This window comes from Equus caballus, chromosome 4 (genome assembly GCF_041296265.1).
Source record: "Equus caballus isolate H_3958 breed thoroughbred chromosome 4, TB-T2T, whole genome shotgun sequence".
Lineage (NCBI taxonomy): Eukaryota > Metazoa > Chordata > Mammalia > Perissodactyla > Equidae > Equus > Equus caballus.
The window spans coordinates 16,149,641-16,174,605 of NC_091687.1; the positions used below are offsets into that span (position 1 = coordinate 16,149,641).

A 24,965-nucleotide genomic window follows, 5' to 3' on the forward strand; every position below is an offset into this window, starting at 1 on the left:
AGGGCCATGCATGCGCCGTTTCTTTGTGGCTTTTAGTTGCAGGAGGAAACTGTGACCCCTGAAGGGTCAGGCTGACTGAGGTGGACCCCTGTCCATCCGCCCGAGACATCAGACCAGGACACAGTTGCCATTGGCTACTTACCTCCTGGGCATCCCCAGCTCGGGCAGACACCCACTGACGTGAGGGAGACTCAGGCAGGGTCTGCTCCCCTGGGGGCCGCCTGTACTGGCCCCGGGGAAGGCTGCCAGGCAGAGCAGAGACCCGCTGGGCTGTGCCTGCGCCTGGCGTCTTCATTTCTCGGGCGTCAGGAAGGCCTTGGTGGTGGCAGGAAGTCTCTGGGAGAGCGTGGGCTTTCTTCCCTGGACTGTTCTTACTGAGCCACCTGGTGGCCCAGCTCCAGAGCTCCTCTCCTGATCCGTCTTGGCCTCAGCCCTTAGGCTGACCCTTAACCCCAAAAGCTGTGTCCTCGAAGGGGATTAAACACAGAGCTGTCAGCCTTGACGATTCAGCCAGTGCACCCAAATTACCACTGTCCCTGGGGAGCAACAGGGCATCATGTAGATCCTAAGACATTAGTAGTGAAAGGTAAGATGGCAGCTTTACAAAACGCTTTGTCAGTTTAGACAAAATGGACAAATTCCTGGTAAAATTCAAAAGAGCAAAAAGCCCCAGGCAGATGGAAATCTGAGCAGTCGTCTGTCTGTTGGGAGTTTGGCTCTTATTAAACTCCTTCCCGCAGAGGGAACGCCTGGCCTGCAGGGCTCTGACCGTGGGGCCCGTCACTGACAGTGGAACGGTGCTGCCTCGATATGTCCTCCTGCAGAGAAGAGAAAGGAGGGAACTCTTGGCAGCAGCTTCGCTGAGGCCCAGGGCACCCAGCCTGACAAGGACGTCCCCTCGGGTGGCCAAGCCTGGCCCCTGCCCCCGCCCCTGGCCGGCCCAGGTCTGCTGCTCCTCTTCTGGGTGGAGAAACCCTGTGGGAAAGGAGCAGACAGCAGCTCCTCTGTGGGAAGGAGTGGAGGAAAGCCGCCAGTTCTTAGGGTGATGTGTCATTCCTAGACAGGCATCTGTGAAGTGATGCCCTCAAGTCGGGGCCTCGGGGGCCCTGGGCTGTCCCTTCAGCATGTGAGGGTCGATGGCAGGGCTGCCAAGCAGGCCCGTGGAGAGCATGCAGGGAGGGGGAGGTGACTTGCAGGCCAGCTGCCCCCAGAGGGGCCGATACTAGGCAGAGGCCACTTCTCAGAACATGGCATTCCTGGGGTGTCAGGCAGGAAAGGTGATCCGAGACCTGCTCTGTGCTTTGCAGATTTGGCGATGTTTTTACTGCTCTCTGCTGCTTGTCTGCTTCAGGGAGTGAGGGGCTAAGCCCAGCCCCAGGGAGGGCACTCCCACCCAGTCCATCTCAGGCCGAGGCCTCAACTCCACGCTGTGGGAATGCCCCATCTTTCCTGTCCCCCAGTTCGTCTTTAACGGCCACATCCCGTGGCAGCTGGGAGGCAGGTTGGGATTGGAGGAACTGACCAGCCATGGCATCCAAGAACACCACTTCAGAAATGCTCTTCTCTGGGGACCTCCTAGTCAAGAGTGGGTTTCATGGCATGTGAAGAAAAATCCTAATCATGATGGCTTGAACAAAAGATAAAGTAAATCCAGAGAGCAGGTCATGGCTAGCGTGGTGGCTTCACAAGCACCTTGACCAAACCCTGTCTATTTCACCATTCTGGCTTGCCTAGTGTTTTGCCTCATGGTGTAAGATAAATGCTGGGGCTCCAGTTATTGTGTCCACATTCCAGCCAGCAGAAGGAGGCAAGGCAGGCAGAAGCATGCCTCCCTCCCATGGGAATCCTCCCGAGCATTCCCAAACAATCCTTCTGTGTATAGCTCACTGGCCAGAACTCAGGAACATGGCCATACCTGGCTGCTAGAGGATGGAGAGAAAGGCAGTGTATTGGCTGAGACTACTGCCTTTACAGATCAAGAAAACAGGGTCTGTGACCAAGGGAGCATGAGTGTGGGGGAGACTTCTACACACTTGTGTTTGAGACCCTGTCCTCCGTTGGGGCATGGAAGTGTCCTGACGTGGATCAAGGCCCTGCGGCCCCCTCACCGACAGGTATGATTCAACCCCTAATCGGCTTTCATAGATGAGACCTACCAAGTTTGTTAGGAACAGGCAAGTAGTAACTCAGTGCTTCTCAAACTCGGGCCTGCATCATGGGGCACGGAGGGCCGGCCACTTCCGAGCGCTGGCCCCTCTGACTCAGCAGCCCGGGGGGCCTGCTGTGTGCATGCCCCGCTGGTTCCCTGGGTCTGGATCTGGCCCTGGAGGACTCAGGCTCAGAATGGCCCAGAGAGAGGAGGGGATGGGAACATCCTGGTGGCCTGAGCCCCCAGAGTGCGGGGGAGAGAAGCCAGACTGCGGCCCCCAGGCACTACCCGGCCTGCCTAGCGCCCTGCCCCCCTCCCTACCTCGACCAGGGGGCGTCCACCTCTCCAGCCGATGGAGCCGAGTGTGCGGCCCTTCTCCCAGGACCTGCTCTGCAGTCTGGCTGTCTTCCTGCCAGGAGCCTGATGTTCCCGGCTTGTCAGCCTTGCCCGGGACTCTGCGCTGGACGGGGCTCTGGAGGCTGGAGAGCTGCTCCTGAGCCATCCTCGGCCTTTTGTGCTCGTGATGACTCCATGGCAGTCGTGGGGGAGCCTTCCTGCTGTTGCCCCTGAGGACGGTGAGGGCCGGTGCCAGGACTCACTCCGGCCAGGTGGCCTTCCTGCTGTTTCCAAGCATGAATGGTCGAGACCCTCACAGGAGCTCCACAGGGTGGCCACTATTGTTCCATTTCACACACCAGGAAATCGGAGCACAGAGAGGTTAAGCAGCTCACTCAAGGTTGTGCAGCCCCTGATTCTTGGGTCCCTGCACTTAACCTGCTATCCTTCCCTCTGTCAGGGCCAGAAAGACGCTCAGAGAACCAAATTCCACGTCAAAATGAATGACAAGTTTTCTTTCTTTTCTTTTTTTTTTTAAAGATTGGCACCTGAGCTAACATCTGTTGCCAACTTTCTTTTCCCTTCTTCTCTCCAACGCCCCCAAGTCCATAGTTGTATATTTTAGTTGTAGGTCCTTCTGGTTGTGGCAACAAGTTTTCTTAACCTTGATTTTCATTCATTTTTCAAAGAAATATATGTTTGTCGTGAGAAAGTAGAGAACATCATAAAAGAGGGAAAAAAATCTGTAGTCCCACCGCCAAGAAGTGGCCATGGATAACATTCTGTCCCGTTGCGGGAGCTGCAGTTTAATAATCAGAAAGTGTCCCTAGGGAGGGAGGTGAGTGCGGCACATGCTGCAGAACAGAGACAGGGCACTTGGCATCCGGGCATCCCCAAGGACTTTATGAGCCTGTGCATCTCCCTGCCCCACTGTCCAGCCACCTGGGTGCCAGGGTGACGTCGGTTCCCAGAACTCGGTGCTGCCCAGTGTTTGCCTCTGCAGACCCTGAGCTGGCAGACAGACAGCTGCTCCCCACAAAATAAGAAGGCCCTGCGATGCGGTGATGATGGCGCTTGTGTCCTTTGCCTCAGGCTGGACCCTCCCAGCAGGAGAGCCACTCTCAGTCTCACAGACACGAAGTCAAGGGCGGTTTTTGTTTTAACTTTTACAAACGTGTGAGGTCCCAGAGGGAGAAAGAACTCTCAGGAGCCCAGGACACTAGCACATTAACTCGAGGCAGGTTCACAGCTCCCGCCCTGCTCCCTGCGTGTGTTTTCAGGCCCCGTGGAGGGAGGCAGGAGTGCCTGGGGCGCTGGAAGGATGCACGTTCATAGGCTGGCGTTCCCTTGGGAGAAAGTCTGGAGGGATGTGCTGCAAAATATGAATGGTTTATTTCCAAGCCGAGATTGCGGGTGACTTAGGTTTCATTCATTTACTTATTTAATATCTTTACTGCTTTCTGGAGGTGGAACTGACATAGTGCCCGCTGCACACAGGTATGCTGTGCAGTCCTGCAGCCTGTGCAGAGGTTGTGGTCCCCGCACCCTGCTTCATCTTCCATAACTATGGTACGATAGCCAAACTAGGAAGTGGACTCTGGTGCGTGGTCTGAGTGCAGTTCTGTCATTTCGTCACATGGGAGATTTGGGTGACCACCAGCGCGTCCGGAGTCAGAACATTTCCGCCACCACCAAAGTCTCTCCCCTTCATGATCACAGTGCCTCCCTCCCCACAACCGTCCTAGGCCCTTGGCTCGCACTGGTCTGTTCTCCATCCCCATAACTGTGTCACTTGAGAATGTGGTATAAGTGGAATCATTCGGAGGTGACCTTAGGACCCTGACCTTTTCCTCACTGAGCACTGTGCCCTTGAGATCCGCCCAGGTTCCGGCTGAGTCGATAGCCCCTTCCCTTTCGTGGCCAGCTGGTGTTCCGTGGTGAGGGCGGACACCATTTGTTGAACCACTCACCTGCTAAAGGGCATTTTGGTTGTTTCCAGTTTTGACTATTACAAAGAAAGCTGCTGTAAACATTCATGTCCAGATTTCTGTGTGGACATAAATGCTCATTTTCTTGGATAGATGCCTATGTGTGCCATTAATTGGGTCATGTTTCTTTTAAGAAACTGCCAAACTGTTTTTCAGACGGGCTGCCCCCTTTCACATCCCTCAGCAATGTACCGGTGATCCGGTATCTCTGCCTCCTCGCCAGCACTTGGTGCTGTCACTATTGTTTTTGTATTAGAGTTTAGCTATTTTAATAAGTGTGTGGTGATATCTTGGGATTTTATTTTGCATTTTCCCAATGGCTGATGATGTGGAAGATCTTTTCAAGTGTTTATTTTCCAGCCATATTTTCTCTTCCTCTTTGGTGAAATGTCTCTTGTGTCTTTTGTCTGCTTTCTAATCGGATTACTTGATTTCTTTCTCATATCAAATTCTAGATATGATTCTTTTGTCAGATATATGGTTTGCAAATATTTTCTCCCAGTTCCTAGTGTGTCTTCCATCCTCTTAGCAGGGTCTTTCACAGAGCAGCTGTTTTTAATTTTGAAGACATCCAATTTATTGAGATTTTTTCCTTTTATGAATTGTAGTTTTGGTGTCATGTCTCGGAGCTTTTTACATAGCCCAAGTCCCAAAGATTTTTACATGTGTTCTTCTAAGAGTTTTATACTTTCATGTTTGGTAGTTAAATCTATGACCTATTTTGAGTTAATTTTTCTATAAACTGTGAGGTTTAGATCAAGGCTCACTTTTTTGCCTGTAGATACCCATTTGCTGCAGCACCGTTTGTTGAAAAGCTCTCCTTCTTGCATTGAATGGCTTTTGCACTTACGTCAAAAATCCTGTGGCCCTATCTGTGTGAGGCTATTTCTGGGCTCTTGATTCTCTTCCAGGGATGCGTGTGTCTGTCCCTCTGCCAATGCCACATTGTCTTGATTGATGTAGTTATGTAATAAATCTTAAAGTTGGGTAGAGTGATGCCTCTTACCTTATTCTTTTTAAGAAAAATGAGCTATTCTAGTCCCCTTGCCTTTCCATTTAATATTTAAAATAAGCTTGTCTATCTACAAGAAAAATCCTGCTAAGACTTGACAGGAATTACATTAAACCTGTGTATCTCAACGTGGGAGGGGCGACATCTTTACTGTGTCTGTTCTTCTAATGCAGGACCGTGCTGTCTCTCCACTGACTGAGGTCTTCGATTTCTTTCGTTAGCATTGTATAGTTTTCAGCAGACAAGTTCTGTACATGTGTTGTTAGATTTACACCTAGTATTTCATTTTCCCAGTGATTGTAAATGGTATTATATTTTAATTTCACGCTTCACGTGCTTGTTGCTAGCGTAAAGAAATACCATTGTTTTTCTTTTCTTGTTTATCTTGCATCCGTGACCTTGTGGGATTCACTTATTTGTTCTAGAAGGTTTTTTGGTGTTTTTTGTTGTTCTTGGTGTGTTTCTTGGGATTTTCTACGTAGACCGTTATGTTCATCTGTCAATAGGGACAGTTTTCTTTCTTTCTTTCTTTCCAATCCGTTTCCCTTCTGTGTCCTTTTCTTGCCATATTGCATTGGCTGGGGTTTCTAGCCCTGTGTGAGAGGGAGGGTGAGAGCAGACCTCCTGGCGTTACTGCAGATGGCAGGGGAAAGCATTCAGTCTCTGCCGTCGAGTGTGATGTTAGCTGTAGGTGTTCTGCAGGTGTTTTTATCAATTGGGGAAGTTCCCCTCCAGTCTTAGTTTTCTGATAATTTTATCACAGATGGGTATTAGAATTTTCACAAATGATTTTTCTCTATCAATTGATATGATCATGAGATTTTTCTTCTTTAACCTGTTAAAATGGTGGATTGTGTTGATGTTCAAATACTTAAACAGGCTTTACCTCTGGAGATGGTCACGGTGTGTAATTCTGCTTATGTATTGCTGAATTCTAATTGCTAATATTTTGTTGAGGATATTTGCATTGATATTCATGAGGGGTATGGCCTATAGTTTTTCTTTTTTTGTAGTGTCTTTGTAAGGTTTTGGTATCAGGACTATATTGACTTTATAAAGTGAATTGGGACGTTTTTCCTCCTCTTTTGTTTTCTGGAAGAGATTGTGTAGAATTGGTGTTAATTCTTTAAACGTTTGGTAGAATTCTCAAGTGAAATTATCTGGGCATGGAGATTATACTTTCAGGAATTTTTACATATTTATTTATTTTAGCCCCCCCCCAAAATGTAACTATTTTAATTTCTTAATCATTTGTAATCATAATCTAAATGCAGCTTTTAACAATATATCAGAAGAATTTCCCTTGTTGCCAAATGTTTTTTAATTGAAGTATAATTGATGTGTAATATTATATTATTTTTAAGTGTATAACATAATGATTTGATATTTGTATACATTGCAAAATGATCACCACAATAAGTCTAGTTAACATCTGTTACCATACATAGTTACAAAAAAATTTTTTTTCTTGTGATGGGGACTTTTAAGATCTACTCTTGTAGCAACTTTCAAATATGCAATACCGTATTGTTAACTATAGTCACTGTGCAGTTCGTTACATCCCCAGGACTTATTTGTTTTGTAACTGTAAGTTTGTCCCTTTTGACTCCCTTCACTCGTTTTACCCAAACCCCACCCCTGCCTCTGGTAAGCTTCAATCTGTTCTCTGTATCTATAAGCTTGGTTATTTTGTGTTTTTGTTTTTTAAATTCTACATATAAGTGAGACCATACAGTATTTGTTTTTCTCCCTCTGACTTATTTCACTTAGCATAATGCCTTTGAGGTCCATTCATGTGGTCACAAATGGCAATATTTCATTCTATTTTATGGCTGAATAATATTCCACTGTATATATATATGTCCCACATTCTCCTTATCTGTTCTTCCATCAATGGACATTTAAGTTGTTTCCATAGCTTGGCCTATTGTAAATAATTCTGTAATGAACATGGGAGTGTGTATGTCTTTGGAGTTATTATTTTCATTTTCTTCAAATAAATACTCAGAAGTGGGATTGCTGGATCATATGGTATTTCTATTTTTAATTTTTTGAGAAGCCTCCATACTGTTTTCCATAGTGGCTGCACCAATTTACATCTCAGCAACAGTGCACAAGGGTTCCCTTCTCTCCACATCCTTGCCATCACTTGTTATTTCTTGTCTTTTTGATAATAACCATCCTAACAGGTGTGAGGTGATAGCTCATTGTGGTTTTGATTTGCATTTCCCTGATGGTTAGTGATGTTGAGCATCTTTTAGTGCACCTATTGGCCATCCGGATGTCTTTTTTGGAGAAGTGTCTATTCAGCCTCTCTGCCCATTTTTTAATCAGGCTGTTTGTTTTTTGCTATTGAGTTGTATGAGTTCTTTATATATTTTGTTTATTAGCCTCTTATCAGATATATGACTTGCAAATATTTTCTCCCATTCTGTAGATTGCCTTTTCGTTCTGTTGATTGTTTCCTTTGCTCTGCAGAAGCTTTTTAGTTTGGTGTGGTCTCACTTGTTGATTGCTTTTGTTGCCTTTGTTTTTGGTGTCAAATCCAAAAAATCGTTGCCAAGACTGATGCCAAGGAGCTTACCATGTATGTTTTCTTCTGGGAGTTTTATAGTTTCAGGTCTTTCATTCCAGTCTTTAATCCATTTTGAGTTGATTTTTATGTATGGTGTAAGATGGCGGTCCAGTTTCATTCTTTTGCATGTGACTGTCCAGTTTTCCCAACACCATTTATTGAAGACACTGTCCTTTCCCCATTGTATATTCTTGGCTCTTTTGTCGTAAATTAGTTGACCGTGTATGTGTGGTTTATTTCTGGGCTTTCCATTCTGTTCCATTGATCTGTGTCTGTTTTTATGCCAATGCCATACTGTTTTGATAGCTATAGCTTTGTAATATAGTTTGACATCAAGGAGCATCATACCTCCAGGTTTGTTCTTTCTCAAGACTGCTTTGGCTATTCGGGGTCTTTTGTGTTTCCATACCAATTTTAGGATTGCATGCTCTATTTCTGTGAAAAGTGTCATTGGAATTTTGATAGGGATTGCATTGAATCTGTAGGTTGCTTTGGGTAGTATGGACATTTTAACAATATTAATTCTTCCAATCCATGAGCATAGAATGTCTTTCCATTTTTTGTGTCATCTTCAATTTCTTTTATTAATGTCTTGTAGTTTTCAGTGTATATAGGTCTTTCACCTCCTTGATTAAGTTTATTCCTATTTATTTTATTCTTTTTGATCCAATTGTAAATGAGATTTTTAAAAAATTTTATCTTTTTGATAGTTTGTTATTAGTGTGTAGAAATGCAACAGATCTTTGCATATTTATTTTGTGTCTTGCTGTTTTATTGAATTTGTTTGTTAGTTCTAACAGTTTTTTGGTGAAGTCTTTAGGGTTTTCTCTATATAATATCATGTCATCTGCAAATAAAGACAGTTTTACTTCTTCCTTTCCCATTTGGATGACTTTTATTTCTTTTTCTCACTTTATTGTTCTAAGTAAGACTTCAACACTGTTGAGTAGGAGGGGTGAGAGTGGGCATCTTTGTCTTGTTCCTGATCTTAGAGGAAAAGCTTTCAGCTTTTCACCATTGATTATGATGTTAGCTGTGGGCTTGTCATATATGGCCTTCATTGTGGTGAGATATGTTCCCTCTGTATCCACTTTGTTGAGAATTTTTATCATAAATTGATGCTGAATTTTGTCAACTGCTTTTTCTGCATCTGTTGAGAAGATCATATGATTTTTGTCCTTAATTATGTTAATGTGGTGTATCACATTCATTAATTTGCAGATGTTGAACCGTTCTTACGTTGCTGGAATTCATCTCGCTTGATCATAGTATATGGTCCCTTTAATGTATTGTTGATTGCCGGTAGAGTGGGTGTTAATTCTCTAAACATCTTGTAGAATTCTCAAGTGAAACCATCTGGGAATGGAGATTATACTTTCAGGAATTTTTAAATTATGAACTCAATTTCTTTAGGAATTATAGGCTTATTCAAATTATCTTTCATGTTGGGTGAAGTGGAGTATTTTATGTGTGTGGAGGAATAGTTCATTGATCCAAGTCGTCAAACTTATGTGTGTGGAGTGGTTCACAGTGTTTCCTTGTTGATGACTGGGTGGTCTGTAGTAAAATTTCGTTCCTGAATTCGTTAGTGTCTTTTCTCCCTTTTTCTTTGTCATGCTTCCTGGAGATTTGTTGATTTTGTTGATGTTTTCAAAGAAACAGCTTTTTGTTGCATTGCTTTGTGCTCGGCACTGTCCCCGACTGTGTAGTGTGGGGTCCTGGACCCTCCACACAGTGCTGCCACATAAGTGCCATGCAACCCCCATTTACAGACAGGGGAACCCGGATGCAAGTGATAAGATAACTCTCCTGGGATCTCACCGCCAGCACGTGCTAGAGCCCTGACTGCATTTCAGACCCCAAACCCGGCCCCAGGCTCTGCAGTGGGTGGGGATAGCAGGCCTCCAGCAGGCCGGAGGGAGCATAAGAGTTCTTTTATTCAGTAAGTGGAGAATTTGACGATACCTTTCTTTCCGTGATGCTGCAGCGGAGGGCTTTGAGAACAGCCTCGGAAAAACTCAGAAACCGCTCGTCTTTCTCTGCGAACGTTGTGTACACCACCCCGGGCACGCGCGTCAATAGGTACATCAGCCGCCTCCTAGAAGCCCGCCAGCCAGAACTGGAGATGGCAGACCTGAACTTCTTCACCCTGAAGTACAAGCAAGCTGAGCGAGAGCGAAAGGTAGGTGACCAGGCTCAGGAGTGGCCAGCAGCGTGGGGGGCCTCCTTGGACGCGGCCGCACACGCACAGCCCTTCTTCTGCTCTCCGTGGGTACAGCGACGTCCTTCTCAATGCCGCAATGGTTCTTGGTGTCCCTGGGCCCTTGGGAAGACTCTGCTTGTCTCCTGGCAGCCGCGGCCGTTGCCAGGTGGGTTTCTGTGTCTCCTAGTACCACCAGCTCCAGGACGAGTACTTCACCAGCGCCGTCGTGCTCGCCCTCGCCCTGGCCGCCTTATTCAGCCTCGTCTACCTTCTGATCATCCCGCAGTAAGTGTTGTCCCCGTGCCCGTCAGTCAGAGGACAATGTCACTGGGGGTTCTCTTGTGAATGTTCAGGTTCGGCTCCTGCGCTTACTCTCCCAAGCTGGACCCTTGGGGACGACGTGGCCACACACCAGTTCTCCGTTAACTCGAGTGACCAGCTTAGCAGCCCTGGCAAGCAGTGTGGGCCTGCTCACTCTCAGTTTTTAACTTTTAATTTATGCAAATCTAAGACAACCTGTATTTTCAGTGTCTCTGTCCACACAACATGCACCCATGACTTTTTGGCAGCCTCTGAGAGATAAAATGTGCATTGGTTTCTAGGTGCCTGTCATTTTCAGAAATGTTAAATGAGAAAAAGTGGCCTCTGGAAAAGAAGAAAAATATAGTGATTTTAATAACAGTTAATCATGATAAGTCAAAGAGATCTTGGCAATTTTTGTTTGTTGGAAAGGAAGACCCCAGAAAATCTCCCCTTTTCTTCTGGATGTACCACTTTCTTAGTAAAACCTCCTGAGTGCAGTAATTCTCCAGTGGCTTTCCAGAAAACACCTGGAAGCGCCCCCTCCCCCGACACTTTGAACACACGGGGATCACCAGGACGGCCCTAACTGGGGCTCAAGCTTTTTCTAGAAAAGCTGTCTCCAGATGAAGCTCAGTAGGAGGACAGCACCCAGCTGCCAGGTCCGTGCAGCCCCAGTCCTTCCTGCTGGAGGGAGACCTCTCAGGAACTCTCAGGGCTGGAGAGATCCTGGGGGTGCAGGTAGAAGTTGGGGAGCCCTAGGGCCCTCCCTTAGAAGAGGAGCAGCGTGGGCATATCCCTAGAGACAACTGCTTCTTCCTGGTGACCGGGGGACCTGGTGGGTGGAGCGAGGGGGGTGGATTCCTAGGCACCTCTTGGCCTTCTCCTTGCCCAGCCCGCAGTGACCACGTCTTCTGTCCCCAGGAACTTGGCTGTCCTGCTCCTGCTGGTGTTCTCCATCTGCTTCCTGGTGGCCTGTGTCCTGTACCTGCACATCACCCGGGTCCAGGTACTTGTGTGTGTGTGTGTGTGTCCCGTTCCTGCACATCACCCGGGTCCAGGTACTTGTGTGTGTGTGTGTGTCCTGTACCTGCACATCACCCAGGTCCAGGTACTTGTGTGTGTGTGTCCCGTTCCTGCACGTCACCCGGGTCCAGGTACTTGTGTGTGTGTGTGTCCCGTTCCTGCACATCACCTGGACAGGAATGTGTGTGGCCTCCACCTGGCTCTTGGCAGGACAGGTGGGGTAGTGGAGGCAGTTCATGCCCTTGCCCTCCTGGCTGGTGGAAAGAGTTGCCTGTGTAGCAGGGGCTCATAAACCCTTGTCGTGTGCTGAGTGCTATTTGGAGTTCTGAGGGTGTACCCCGGGGACAGAGCAGCCAGTGATCGGTAGCAGTTGAGCACTTGAGCACGAGGTGCGATGCTGACTCTGCAGTGGAGAGTCCTGTGGGGACAGGAGAACGATGGCTTGTGCATCCTCATGTAGACTGGGGCGTCCACACTGTTGAGGGTTCTTCGCTGGCTTGCTGGTGTTGACTCTTGGAGCTGGGGGTTGAGGACGCAGCTCTGTGCTGTCCGTGGCTCCTGGGTGAGAACTGTTTGTCCTAGTCCTGCAGTCCTCTGTCCCTTCCTGAGCCTGCATTTCCGAATGTCCCATCTCCCCACTGTACCCCCAGTTGTCACATCTGGTAGACCCAATGTTATTTTTGCATAATTGTTGGAAATAGCAACTTCTTGAAAAGATTAAATCTAGTTTTATTTGTTTAACTTCTTCATTTTTCATAGGTAACTTTCTTTCTTTTTTTTTTTTTGCTGAGGAAGATTGGCCCTGAGATAACATCTGTTGCCAGTCTTCCTCATTTTCCTTGAGGAAGATTGTCACTGAGCTAACATTTGTGCTAGTCTTCCTGTATTTTGTATGTGGGTCGCTGCCACAGCATGGCTGATGCCAAGTGGTGTAGGTCCACATCCTGGAACTGAACCTGGGCCGCTGAAGTGGAGTGCACCCAACTTAACCACTAGACCATGGGATTGGCTCCTTCTTTTTTTTTTCAAATTAAAAAAATGCTATTTATTCAAACCATACTCCCAGGACTTTGACTTTCATAGATGGAGAGATGTTTGTTTTGGTACACTTTGAAATTTCCCACTTAAAATAAGATTGCTTTATTCACTTAATTTCAAGTGAAAGCATGACAAATGGATACTAATTTCTAAAGCTTGCTGCATTGTCCCCGGTGCTGGGAGCCCATGTGGCCAGTGGTGGACACGGTTCCCTTGGCAGAGGCAGCCCAGCTCCACCAGCCCCTTTCTTTCTGAACGTCTGCTCTCCCGCTTGCCCTCCCCGTGGCCCTGAGTCTTTTTGCTAAGTGTGTGATTTTGAAACGTCAGGCCTTCCTGGGATCTGCAGTGGGTGGGCTGGCGCCCATGGGCAGGAAGCAGAGCGGGTGGAGCACGCACGGTTCTGATGAGAGGAGACTTCAGTTCCCCGGTCCGTGGGGCTGTTTAGAGTCTGACCCACACGCTCTCACACTTGTCCGCAGGCCCTGTGCTCAGCTCGGCTCTGAGTTCACCATGGGGGCTTGTGTAGAAGACTGCAGGGCAGGGCCGGCTGCGGAGGAGTCAGGGGCTGGTTGGGGGGCAAGCAGAGGCCCAGCGCGTGCCAAGGAAGGGTGACACGGCCGCACATGCAGGTGGGCTTGGCTCCGTCACAGCAGCGCATCGCCGAGAAAGCCTGGGAGTCAGCTGGACCGAGTGCTGTGCTCTGACGTAGAAGGTGGCCATAGCCTGGGGGCCTGGGTGGGTGTGGCAGCAGTGTGTCCATCTGGGACCTTAGCCCACCTGATTGGCTCCCCCATTGCTAGGGGCTGCCAGCTCTGGGGCCTTAGTATCTCACTCTGTGACGTGGGGATGGCAGTAGAAGCTGATATTCGTGAAGCACTGGGAGCAGGGCCTCGCACACGCTAGGCTCAATTGAAGCCTTTGTTCTTAAAACAGGAGGAGAGGCTGGAGAAGCCAAGGGGCTGGTCAGCAGGGCTGATGCCATCAATTCTAAGGCCAGCGGGCCAGGACCAGGGAGGGAGGAGCTCTGCAGGGTTGAGAGAATGCTTGAGGGTCTGTGGTGAGGGCTAGAGAGGGGCAGAGCTGGACCAGCTGGCCATGAGGACCCATCTGAGGCAGGGCCGCTAGCTGAGGCCATATCTGCAGCAGTGCTGGCCCTGGTGGGTGCAGTGGGTCCAGGGCTGCCATGGGCTGGACCAGGAGAAGGAGCACTGAGGAGGGATGGAGAGAGGCCTGCACTGGACCGGACACGGGGCATCTGCAGGTTCGAGGTGCCCTTCACTCTCCGGGGCTCCACGCCTCCCAGGGCTTGCTGGTTCCAGGTTGTGAGTGTGACATGGCCTGGAAGACAGCCGGTGTGTGCCTTGGACAGGCCCCCTCATTCTTCCCACCGTGGCCTGGTGCCGATGGTCGCATTTCAGCCTCGTTTTTCCATTCTTCTCCCTGGAGCTGGAATCCACTGTCTCAGTCGCGCCTTCGCGGTCCTCTGAGTGAAGGCAGAGGGGACCGCTCAGGAGGAAGGGGGCCTGACCTTGGGCTTCCTCCCGTCCTTACTGCTGTCCAGCGGGGCCTGCCTGGGGAGACGAAGTGTCCCCGTGCCCCGTCCTGCCCAGACCTGGAGTGCCTGTGGGTGGGGACGGGGGAGCAGGCTTGCCTGCCTCAGTGGGACTTCAAATTGCAGCTCATGGGGCTGTGAAGTCATGTTCTGTGGGGTGTGAACAGAAGGAACAGAATAGACTTGAATAACATCCTCCTGCATCAGGTGTCATCAGGGTTCAGCCGTGTGTCTGGGGGCTGGAATGTAAACATGTTCTTAATTTGCCGCCTGAGCAAAGGTTCTGAAGGCCCCGCCTCCTCGCAGGAGCACATCCGCTGTGGAGCGGAAGCCCCTCACAGGGCGCTGAGAATAGAGCCAGGAGCAGGGCTCAGGGGAGGCTGCGGGTGTGTGGTTGTCGCATTTGCCTAAATGGTTTAAACCCCGCAGCCATGTGGCTCAGGCACAGTGTGGTCATCGGGCAGAGCGTTGCCCACATTAGGACTGACCGTCCATGGTGCTGGGTGGCCACCCCTCCTCCCGCTATCTTTCTGTGCGTACCGAGGTTTGCTCCGTGTGTTGTCCTGGCTCACTCCTTGGCTTCTCTTCTCTGCAGAGCACAGGTTTCTTGCTCCACATTTGCACAGCATTCCCGATTCCGCTTTGTGGCCTCGCCACAGTGTTGGGGGCCTTCATGAGATTCAGCTCATGCTGCGAACAGCCCTTCTTGCCATGGCTTCCAGGATGCTCACACTCACCATTGCTGCAGGGTCGCTTTCTGAAACAGTGTCCCTGTTGTTTGTAGCTGTGTGGACAGCGTGCTTTGAGGATGTTCCAACAACCAACAACCCACTGGGCCACGTTTGGCTAATTGTGGGTCACGTTCTGGGGGAATTTTCCATTGTTCACATCAGATCAGCTTTTCTCTGTATTATGACATTATTTTTCATGCTGTATTTTTTCTGTGGATAAATATACGTATGTATATTTTGCTTATGAAAAAGAACTGAAAGAACCCAAATTAACAATAAAAAAAAAGTAGGCCATCAGTCTTTAGAATAACGGATAACCCTCCTTAAAATTCATGTTTCTGCTCCTCTAAGAGCTCACAGCAAGGTCCTCTCCACACTGGTCCATGTGATTGTCACTGTTCAGCTGTGAGGTGTATTCCATCCAACACATTTGTAGGACCAGGTATTTAGCATCGAGTGAGGAGGATCTTAATACCCCATGGCCAGTGGTCACAGCTCCCTCACCAGGTGTGATCCAGGTGCTGCGCCGCCCCTTTCTTGAAGAATGTTATTTTGCAAGTAACAAAATAGCTCGCTCAATCTTAAATGATACAGGGAATTTATTGGCTCACATATTCAGAAAAACCAGAGGGAAGGAGATGGGGAGAGGGAGAGAGAGGGAGGAAGGCCCAGGGCTGGTTTGATCCAATGACTCCATTCTGCCACCTGTGACCCCTTTCTCTCTGGGTTCTCTCCCTGCCCATATGGGCCGGCCCCTGCCCAAGGCTGGCCTCCCTTGGAGGGGCCCAAAGACATCAGCAGCCCAGCCGTACATCCACCTGCCACATCCACGACTGCCTATCATGTCCACCCACCACGTCCACCCACCATGTCCACGTCCACCCACCACTTCCACGTCCATGTCCATCCACCACGTCTGTGTCCACCCACCATGTCTACATCCACCCACCACGTCCGTGGCCACCCACCACGTCTGCGTCCACCCACCACGTCCACGTCCTCCCACCACGTCCATGACCACCTACCACGTTCACGTCCACCCACCACATTTATGTGCACCCCACGTCCAGAGAGGGGAGGATGCCTCTCTGGCCTCTCCCTCAAAGGGACCCAAATGCTTCCTTCTCAGGGGCCCCAGCAAACCTGGCCTGTCAGCCAGAGTCCCTCAGGGAAGTGGCACGTCGCTACGAAGGTATCCACGCGTTCCTCCTGTGTAGAAAGGTGGTTTCAGTCTCTGGTGGAGTGTGAAATGCCCCGGGCAGGGGAGGAGAGAACATGGGAGCCCACCAGGACACACTTTCTCTCTTCTCCTCAGGATTCCTCACAACTTCCCCACTGCCCAATTCCAGGCTGCCCCTACATTCGGGTGTTTATTACGGCAGCCCCCTACTCCTAGGCTCCGACACCTGTCTTCGCTTTCTGTTGCTTCCTGACAGTGACCTAGGCTCAGTAGGTCAGCAGTCAGGCATGGCCGGCTGGCTCCCTGCTCCAGCATCATGAGGCCGGTGGGCTTTGTGGGGGCTTTGGGAAGGAGCCCCCACAGGCCATCAGCAGAATCCTGTTCTGGGTGGTTGCAGGACTGTCACCCTGGCTCCCAGAGGCTACTCTCTGGTCTGGCACGTGGCCCCCTCCATCTCCAGCCTAGCCCCGCATGTCGAATCTTGCTTCCCCTTTGCCACCAGCCAGGAAACAACTCGAGCTTTTCCAGGCCCAGTGTGATTGGATCAGGTCCGCCCAGTAGGCCTTTCTGGGTCTCTCACAGTCAGCTGATTGGTGAGCTGAATCACGTCTGCAAAACCCCTTGGTCACGGAATGCAGCATCATCTTGGGAGAGGTGTCTCATCGTGGTCCCTGGCCTAGGCATTAGGGGAAGAAATCGTGGGGACCATTTCATGCCCATCACAAGTATACTAACTACATGTTAGTTTATCATTTTTTAGATTTCCCTATACATGTCTAACCAAAGGTAAAAGAGTTTTTGGTGTTTTGAGAAAAATTTTAAGGGTCATGGGACAATGATCATTTTTCCTGTAGGTTGTTAAGGTCGTTTTGCATGCCTTCAGCCTGCGTGGTCACTGCCACAGTCCTGCAGTACCATGTAAAGCCAGGCCTGCCTGTGTTGGACACTGATTCGGATACTTTTGCATCCTGGAGGACATTAGCCCAGCCCCGCAAGACCTGCCACTTAGCTGGCACCATCACTGAGTCTTCAGAAGGCCACTTCCCTGTTCTGTGAAGCCAGCTGCTTCAGACTGTGGGCCATGGTAGGACCAGTGAATCGTATCAGCGTGTGCCCATTGCTGCACTCACTTGCTGAGAAATGGCGGAGGATTAAGACGTTCTGTGCGTCTGTGGTGGGAGTTTCACAGAAGCACCTGGGTGGAAAAGGCAGACCTGTTATCCATGGTTTTTCCTCCAGTGAAAAGAGCGCTGCCCTTTCTATGATGGATGTGTTCTGATGTGATCACCCTGCCACCAGGCCACAAGAGTGAGGTTGGGGACATGATGTGGCCATTTGGGGGAGGCCTCATGGCTTTGTGCTGTGTCAGGTTGCCCAGGATGAATGCCATCTCCCAGAATTCCCTTCTCTTGTTTCCTGTTAGGAGACGGGTGCCGTATGGGGGGCTCAGTCTCTGCCGATGGCAGATTGGGCACTCAGCAGTGGCCGTAGCCAGGTCAGCCTTGCTGAGTGATGTCCCTGTTGCTGAGTCCATGCATCACCTCTGTCCCTACCACTATGGCCACTTCATTCTTGAGCCCATTGGGGGCTCACAGGGCTGGCTAGGGAAAGAAGCTGACTGGTATCCACAGAACAGGTCATCCTACCCACTTGATTATTAAAATCTCTGCTGAGGTCCCCCTTTGGTGGACATTCACGTGGGGCATAAATATCTCCATATTTTTGCCTATGTAAAGAGGTCAGTCTGCATCCCTCCCACAGATTCCTTGTCACCAGTGTGCCAATCGTGTTCCTTCCAAAGTCCCTGAACATCGAGCCAACCCGTCAGCTGCAGCCATGGATCCTTATATAGTCGCATGTCTGCCATTTCCCCTTCCAGGCACAATGCACAGCCGGGTGCACTGGGAGGAGTCCCAGAGAGGGGCAGCAGTGCTGCAGCTACCCACTTCTGGTGGGGGCTGTGTGTCATAGAGCACCATCCACAAACCTGGCTCAAGTCTTCTCTTCCTCTGTCAGCTGATTGGAGGGAACTCCCCATAAGGCCACAGTGCAGGCTGGGAGAGAGCAGGCCGTGTAGCAGGAGTGGGGACCATGGGCATTCAGGCCACTTCTTCATGTAACTTACTTGTGCCTTCAGGGCCCGCTCAGGCCTGATCATGTATGTACCCCTTCCTTTTGATGAAGGAGCATGCTGTGCATGCCCAACTTTGTGGCTTGGTGGGTCAGATATCACCAGCTCATGATGGTCAGCTCAGGCCTCCTGCCAACCTGGTGGCCTGTGGTCAAGTGTTTGGTCTCTACTAAGGCCCAGTAGCAGGCCAAGAGCTGTTTCTCAGCAGGAGAGTAGTTGTCTCCAGAGAATGACGGCACTTGTTCCAAACTCTGTTCTGGGGTCTGAGCTGTGGTTCACATATCAGGGCAGCCAGCAGCTCCAGCGGCTCCCACCCGCCCTCGAACTCACGCAGTGGTGGGAGCCGGTGAAACAGCTGTGCAAGGCTGTGGTCTCCGCATCTGCTGACAGAGCTCGCAGTGCTTGGGGCAGGCGGTGGGGAGGGGAGACGGGTGTCGAGAGGGGTGAGCAGGAACAAGCTGGATCCTGTGATCTGAGCTGGCTGGAACCCACGTCTCCCTTCTCACATCGTGGGGTTCCTGCAGGCGCAGCTGGAGCTGGAGTCTTGGAGCTGAGCACACAGCTAGCTGGGGTCAGGAGACGAGGGCCCAGGAGAGGGGTGACTAAGTCCTGCAAAGCCATAGCCTCCTTTATTCTCATAGGCCCACATCACGTACCCCACCTTGCTCTCGTAGCCAGGCAAGGCAATGTTCTGACGTGTGTGTTAAACGGGACCCTGTGAGGCTGGGTGGGGTCAGCAGGTCCTGGAGTTTCTGAAAGATCTGATACCTGAACAAAAGTCTGAGTGCTGTTGGCAGGATGGGGGGGGGGAATCAGTTCTTGGGGGCAGCCAAGCGCCCACTCCATGGGGGGAAAGCAGTGCTTTCTGGCTGCTTGGTGATGTAACCTGAGGCAATGTGATGCTAAAGAAAACCATAGGTTACTCTAAGACCCAGATGCTGGCAGTCTGTTGGCACTCTTATTTCAGAGAGTGTAGCGTAGCGCTGGCACTCAGCGGGCAGGAAACAAATCCGTAAGTGTTGAATGAATGAGTCTGTGGCTCAATAAATAACCATCTATAAATAACTGATTGTGTGAGCCGTTACAGTTTGCCTTGTTTGGTCTTGAATCAATAGAGCTCAAAGGGAGCACTGGGCCCACAGAATGCACATGATGGTTTGTACAGCCCGGATGCGAAATTGCCATGGGAACTGGCCATCATTTGGTCATTTGGACCCACACAAGTGGGAATGCAGGTTCAGCCTGGTAGGCCTCAAGCGTTCGGTGCCACTGAGCCTTGCATGGGTACCCTACCCGGGTCCTGGCAGGCCCTTCCCCTGGCATTGCAGACCTGGCTCCAGGTAACCTCCTCTGCAGCCGCCATGCTCCCCAGGCAGGCTCACCTGGCCTTGGCCAGTGGCCCTCCACTCACCGCCTCCTGAGAGACTTTTGTTCTGTTTTCGTCTTCCCGTAGCACCAGGGGCCAGGCCCTACTCACGGCACTCCCTGCCGGGCACCTGAAGCTCATGGCCAGGAGGAGCTCCTCCAGTGCTTGCTGAATGAATGAATGAATGACCTGCATGTGCCTCAGCAGGGGGGCGGGGGGTGCGAGTCTCAGGGCCCACATCCATGTCTTATCTTGGAGATAAGACCGGGAGGGAAGTGAGATAGACCAGGTCAATAAGACCTTTGGGCCTGGCCCCAACGCAGAACAGCTCTTGTTTCTGAGAAGATCAGAGGAGGCCAGTGTTTCAGCGAAACACAACATTGTTGGGCCCTGGGGAACTGAGAACTTGGACCCAGGTCCATAACCACCACTGCGTGAGCTGGAGCAGCCGCTCGGTGTCCTGGTCCATAGGACGAGTGGTGTGGCCTGGAGGTGTCTGGGATGTGTCTCCTTACCTATAGAGCGGGGATAGTAATGATCCCGGCCTCACAGCAGGGAGGGTTACAGGGACGACCGCGTAGACGGCCCAGGGCAACCTGGCTGGGCCGGGGTCTCATCAGTGTTTTCTGTAAGGTCCCTGTGGCCCTTATTTTCATTTTTATTTCTAATTTCGGGAGTGTGGATCTAAAAAGAACTTCTGACTTTTATCCGTGAAATCGTTTGTTGAATATTGCAAAATGCATTTAAGTAGACTTAAAATAAAATTTCTAATCATGTAACAAATATTATATTAAACCTGTGTGAAGAAAATGATAAAATTTAGTTAAAGGAGGTAAAAGAAGACACAAATAAGTGGGAATTCTTACCATTTCTGAGGCAAAAGGATTCGATATTATGAAAATGTCAAGTTAATCTGTTCAGTTAATTTCAGTGCCAGTCACAGTTGCAGTGGAGGGGCAGAGCAGGTCTCGCTCCTTTTCATTTAAAGACATCAGTTTGTTTTTTAGATTTTGTCAGTTATTTCACCTAGGAGATTAAATATAGGAAAACAAGCAATGAATTTGGGTGGAGGCTGAATAGTGGGTGGGAATCTAACAGTATTCGGGTTGCTCTGCACATTGTGAAATGTGAATGATTTACTGTGAACAGGAACAGTTTGTAATAAGATGCTACTTTTAGGGGGCCAGGCTTGTGGCTGAGGGGTTAAAGTTCTGCCACTCTGCTTCGGCGGCCTGGGTTCGCAGGTTCAGATCCTGGGCACACACCTACTCCGCTCATCAGCCATGCTGTGGAGGCATCCCACATATAAAGTGGAGGAAGATTGGCACAGATGTTAGCTCAGGGCGAATCTTCCTCAAAAAAACAAAAAAAAAAAAAGAGGAAGATTGGCAATGGATGTTAGCTCAGGGCAAATCTTCCTCACCAAAAACAAAAAGATGCTACTTTTAAAATAATGTTTTGTTGTTCAGTGTTTTCCAGGGTGCCTGACGATCCAGATTCGTACCGTCCTGTGTATTTTCATAGTGGTCTTAATCTATTCTGTGGCCCAAGGATGTGTGGTGAGTATCTCTGACTAGCAGCAAGGGCTGGGTATGGCAAGAGAGTGAGGTGCAGGATGGGGTGGGACAGGAATAGCAGGATGGAGCTGGGGCAGGAGCAACAGGGTGGAGGTGGGACATGAGTAACAGGACAGAGCTGGGGCTGGAGTAACAGGGTGGATGTGGGGTAAGAGTAGCACCTACAGAGAGCCATGCTGGAGGGCTTGGCCCAGGGATGGGGAGGAGACAAGGGAGTCAGAGGCAGGCCTGGGGGTGCCCAAGGAAGCCAGGGGAGGGGACTTCATCCAGCAGAGGAAATGCAGTCTCTTCCTGCTAAAGGAAGCCCTGCCCCTTCATAGTGTGCAGAGGACAGAAGCTGGGGCAGAGTAATAGGACTGAGATAGAGCAGGAGTAACAGGGTGGAGCTGGGCTAGGAGTGAAATGGTGGACCTGGGGTGGCAGTAACAGGATAGAGGTGGGGCAGGAGTAACAGGATGGAGATGGGCAGGAATAACAAGGTGGAAGTGGGGCAGGAGTAACAGGATGGAGATGGGGTGGGAATAGCAGCGTGAAGCTGGGGCAGGAGTAACAAGGTGGAGCTGGGGCAGGAGTAATAGGATAGAGTTGGGGTGGGAGTGACAGGCTGGAGGTAAGGCAGGAGTAGAAGAATGGAAGTGGGGCAGGAATAACAGGATGGAGCTGGGGCAGGAGTAAGAGGATGGAGGTAGGGTGTGAGTAACAGGATGGAAGTGGGGTGTGAGTAATAGAATGGAGGTGGGGTGGGAGTAACAGGATGGAGCTGGTAGAGGAGTAACAGGATGGAGGTGGGGTGTGAGTAACAGGATGGAAGAGGGGTGTGAGTAACAGGATGGAAGGCAGGTGTGAGTAATAGGATGGAACTGGTGCAGGAGTAACAGGATGGAGCTGGTGCAGGAGTAACAGGTGGAGGTGGTTTGGGAGTGACAGGATGGTGGTAGGGCAGGAGTAAAAGAATGGAAGTGGGATGGGAATAACAGGAGGGAGCTGGTGCGGGGGTAACAGGATGGAAGTGGAGCATGAGTAATAGAATGGAGGCGGGATGAGAGTAACAGGCTGGAGGTGGTGCAGAAGTATGCAGGTGGGGTGGGAGTAACATGGTGGTAGTGGGGTAGGAGTAACAGAGTGGAGGAGGGGTGAGAGTAACAGGATGGAACTGACAGGTTTTCGGGAGGCTGGCAGGTGTCTCGTGGCCCTGACTTAGGTCCTGGGGCCCCTGCTCCCCCTCTGGCAGTGAGGGGCCTGGAAGGCTCTGAGCACATGGGAGTGTCGGAGGCCCTGCTGGTGGCACTTGGGCGAGTGGGTCGGAGCAGGAGGCTGCAGGGGATTTCGGGAGAATGGCCGGCTGCCTATCCTGAGCGGGGCCTCTTCCACATTTCTTGCCCCTCCATCCTCTTCCAGGTGGGCTGTCTGCCCTGGGCCTGGAGCTCCAGTCCCAACGGGTCTCTGGTGTTCCTGTCGTCCGGCGGCCGGAGCCCAGTGCTGCCTGCCCCGCCCTGCGAGTCTGCACCCCACGCCCTGCTCTGTGGCCTGGTGGGCACCCTCCCGCTGGCCATATTCCTGCGGGTCTCTTCCTTGCCCAAAATGATCCTGCTCTCCGTGCTCACGGCGTCCTACATCCTGGTCCTGGAGCTCAGCGGGTACACCAAGGCCGTGGGGTAGGTGCGCTGCTTCTGCCAGAACAGACCCGAGTGGATGTTGTGGACGTTGTGCGTAGCACTGTGTGGTCCAGTTTGCTGATCAGAAAGATCATTGGTTCCGTGGTTTCTCCATTTCAACCCACCTTCCAGCAAGGCCTGGGTTTCCCGCTGAGGTGTGGCTCCCAGCCTGGCTCAGTCCCAGGCGCTGCTGTGGGTGTCACGTCTGAGGGGCGCTCTGTGGACCGGTCTCATGTTCGATGACAAAGTCTTCACACTGACGTGGGTTTTCTTCCTCATCTTCCCCAAGGGGCGGCACTGTCTCTGGGCGCAGCTTCGAGCCGATTGTGGCCATCCTGCTGTTCTCGTGCACGCTGGCCCTGCACGCCCGGCAGGTGGACGTCAAGCTGCGGCTGGACTACCTCTGGGCTGTGCAGGCAAGATGAGCCCTTTCTGCTTCCTTCGAGGGGTTGACAAAGGCGCCCCTTGGGAGTGGTGTCAGGTGGGGGCTCCCGGATGGAGCCCAGCTGGTTGCGTGCGCTGGCACTGTGGGCCAGACTAGGAGTGGGAGCGGGGCGGTGGGCAGGCCGCAGGGACAGCCTGATGAACGCCGTCTGATGGTCGTCGTTTGGCAGTTATGCGAGCATTGAGCTCCCCGTTGCCAGAGGTGTTCCAGCAGAGGGGTGCAGCCTCCGCTGGGCTGGATGTGACACTGGGTCTCACAGCCCACCCCAGATTTAGTAGGTGTGTAGTTGGGGGCAGGAATCCATATTTTTAATGCGTACGCTGGGAAATTCTGACACGAGAGCTGTGAGGGAGGCTGAGGAATAGCGGACACGTGAGCTGCCGCTGGCCTTGACACCCAAGGAGGCAGGCGATGACCGCCAGAGGTTTGCCCTGCTCACCTGCCGTGTAGAGGCACACAGGACGTAGCCCAAGTCCGCTTTGGGGCCCAGCCCAGGCCACGTGGTGTGTGTCTCTGTGTGTCCCCTCTGTGTCCCCGGCTCTGGGAGGTGAGGCCGTCCGGCTTTCTGGCCCAGGCCGCTGGGGTTCAAACTTCGTCCCCTCACCTTGCAAACTTCTTGACCCTGAGCAAACGGCTTCCCCTTGGTTTCCAGATCTAAAAATGGGGAGGGGCGTGCAGTAGGATGGAGGCTGATGAATGTTAGCTTGAGAGTCAATTTTTGACACATGAAGAAGCGGCGTTTAATTCTATTTAGTCCTCACAGCAGCCCTGCCCAGGAGGTGGGATTACAGATGGGAAACGGGGCACAGACGTAACGCACCCGGGGCCACAGGCAGGATGACAAGGGGTCCGTGCAGGTCTGTGGCAGGCGGGAGCGTCCTCATACCAGGGGCCCGAGCATGCAGCCCGGGGCCCAGCCCCACAACTAACACCAGACAGCCACAGCCCACAGGGCACGAGGAGGAGCCAGTGACCGTACACAGGTGGCCAGGTGCACCCATTGTCACCCCACAGTCTATCCCAGCAGCAGGAAAGGCTCAGACGTGCCTGCTTGGGGTGGGGGCCGGGCTCCTCCTGTGCTGCCTGACAGCATCCTTGCTCCAGGAAGATGGACGAAGCCTGTTGATATGACATCCACGTTCCTGGGGCTGAGTGGGCAGCAGGTGGGCAGTCAGTGGCCGAGGCCCTGATTAGCTGCTTCGGGCAGGCAGGCAGGCATTGAGCCTGGAGTTAGGGGGTCCTGGTCCCGAATCTCAGCTACTCACTCCGGGTCTGTGTGACTGCTCTTTGGCCAGCGGTAAATTGAGATTATGACCCTAATGCAGTGTGTGAGCGTGTTGGTCAGGTTCTTGGAGAGACAGCCAATCTTATATAGAAGGAGATAGAAGAGGAAATGTGTTACAAGGATTGGCTCTCGCAGTCAGGGAGACCGAGAAGTCCCGCCATCTGCAGTTTCCAATCAGAAGCCCAGGAAAGCTGAGGGTGCAGTTCAGTCTGAGTCCAACGGTCAGAGAATCAGGAGCCCTGATGTCCAGGGGCAGGGGAGGATGGACGTCCCAGCTCAGGCGGAGAGCGAATTTTCCCGTCCACGGCCTTTTTGTTCTATTTGGGCCCTGATGGATTGGATGATGTCTGCCCACACCACGAGGGCCATCTGCTTTACTCAGTCCACCAATTCATATGCTAATCTCTCCTGACCCA

The 24,965-nt window shown here is 51.1% G+C and overlaps 1 protein-coding gene across 2 annotated transcripts in view; it reads left to right on the forward strand.

Annotated features, from left to right (window-relative positions):
• ADCY1 (adenylate cyclase 1) overlaps positions 1 to 24,965 on the forward strand; it is a 150,581-nt gene that overhangs the window by 87,294 nt on the left and 38,322 nt on the right. For both annotated transcript variants that reach the window (XR_011437743.1, XM_005614861.4), the window contains exons 9-14: positions 10,048 to 10,242; positions 10,451 to 10,548; positions 11,488 to 11,572; positions 21,057 to 21,146; positions 22,563 to 22,819; positions 23,109 to 23,235. Coding sequence is in view for 1 of the 2 variants with exons in the window: in XM_005614861.4 (XP_005614918.3) it covers positions 10,048 to 10,242; positions 10,451 to 10,548; positions 11,488 to 11,572; positions 21,057 to 21,146; positions 22,563 to 22,819; positions 23,109 to 23,235 (852 nt within the window). In the remaining variant the exon portion in view is untranslated. The remainder of the gene's footprint in view (positions 1 to 10,047; positions 10,243 to 10,450; positions 10,549 to 11,487; positions 11,573 to 21,056; positions 21,147 to 22,562; positions 22,820 to 23,108; positions 23,236 to 24,965) is intronic.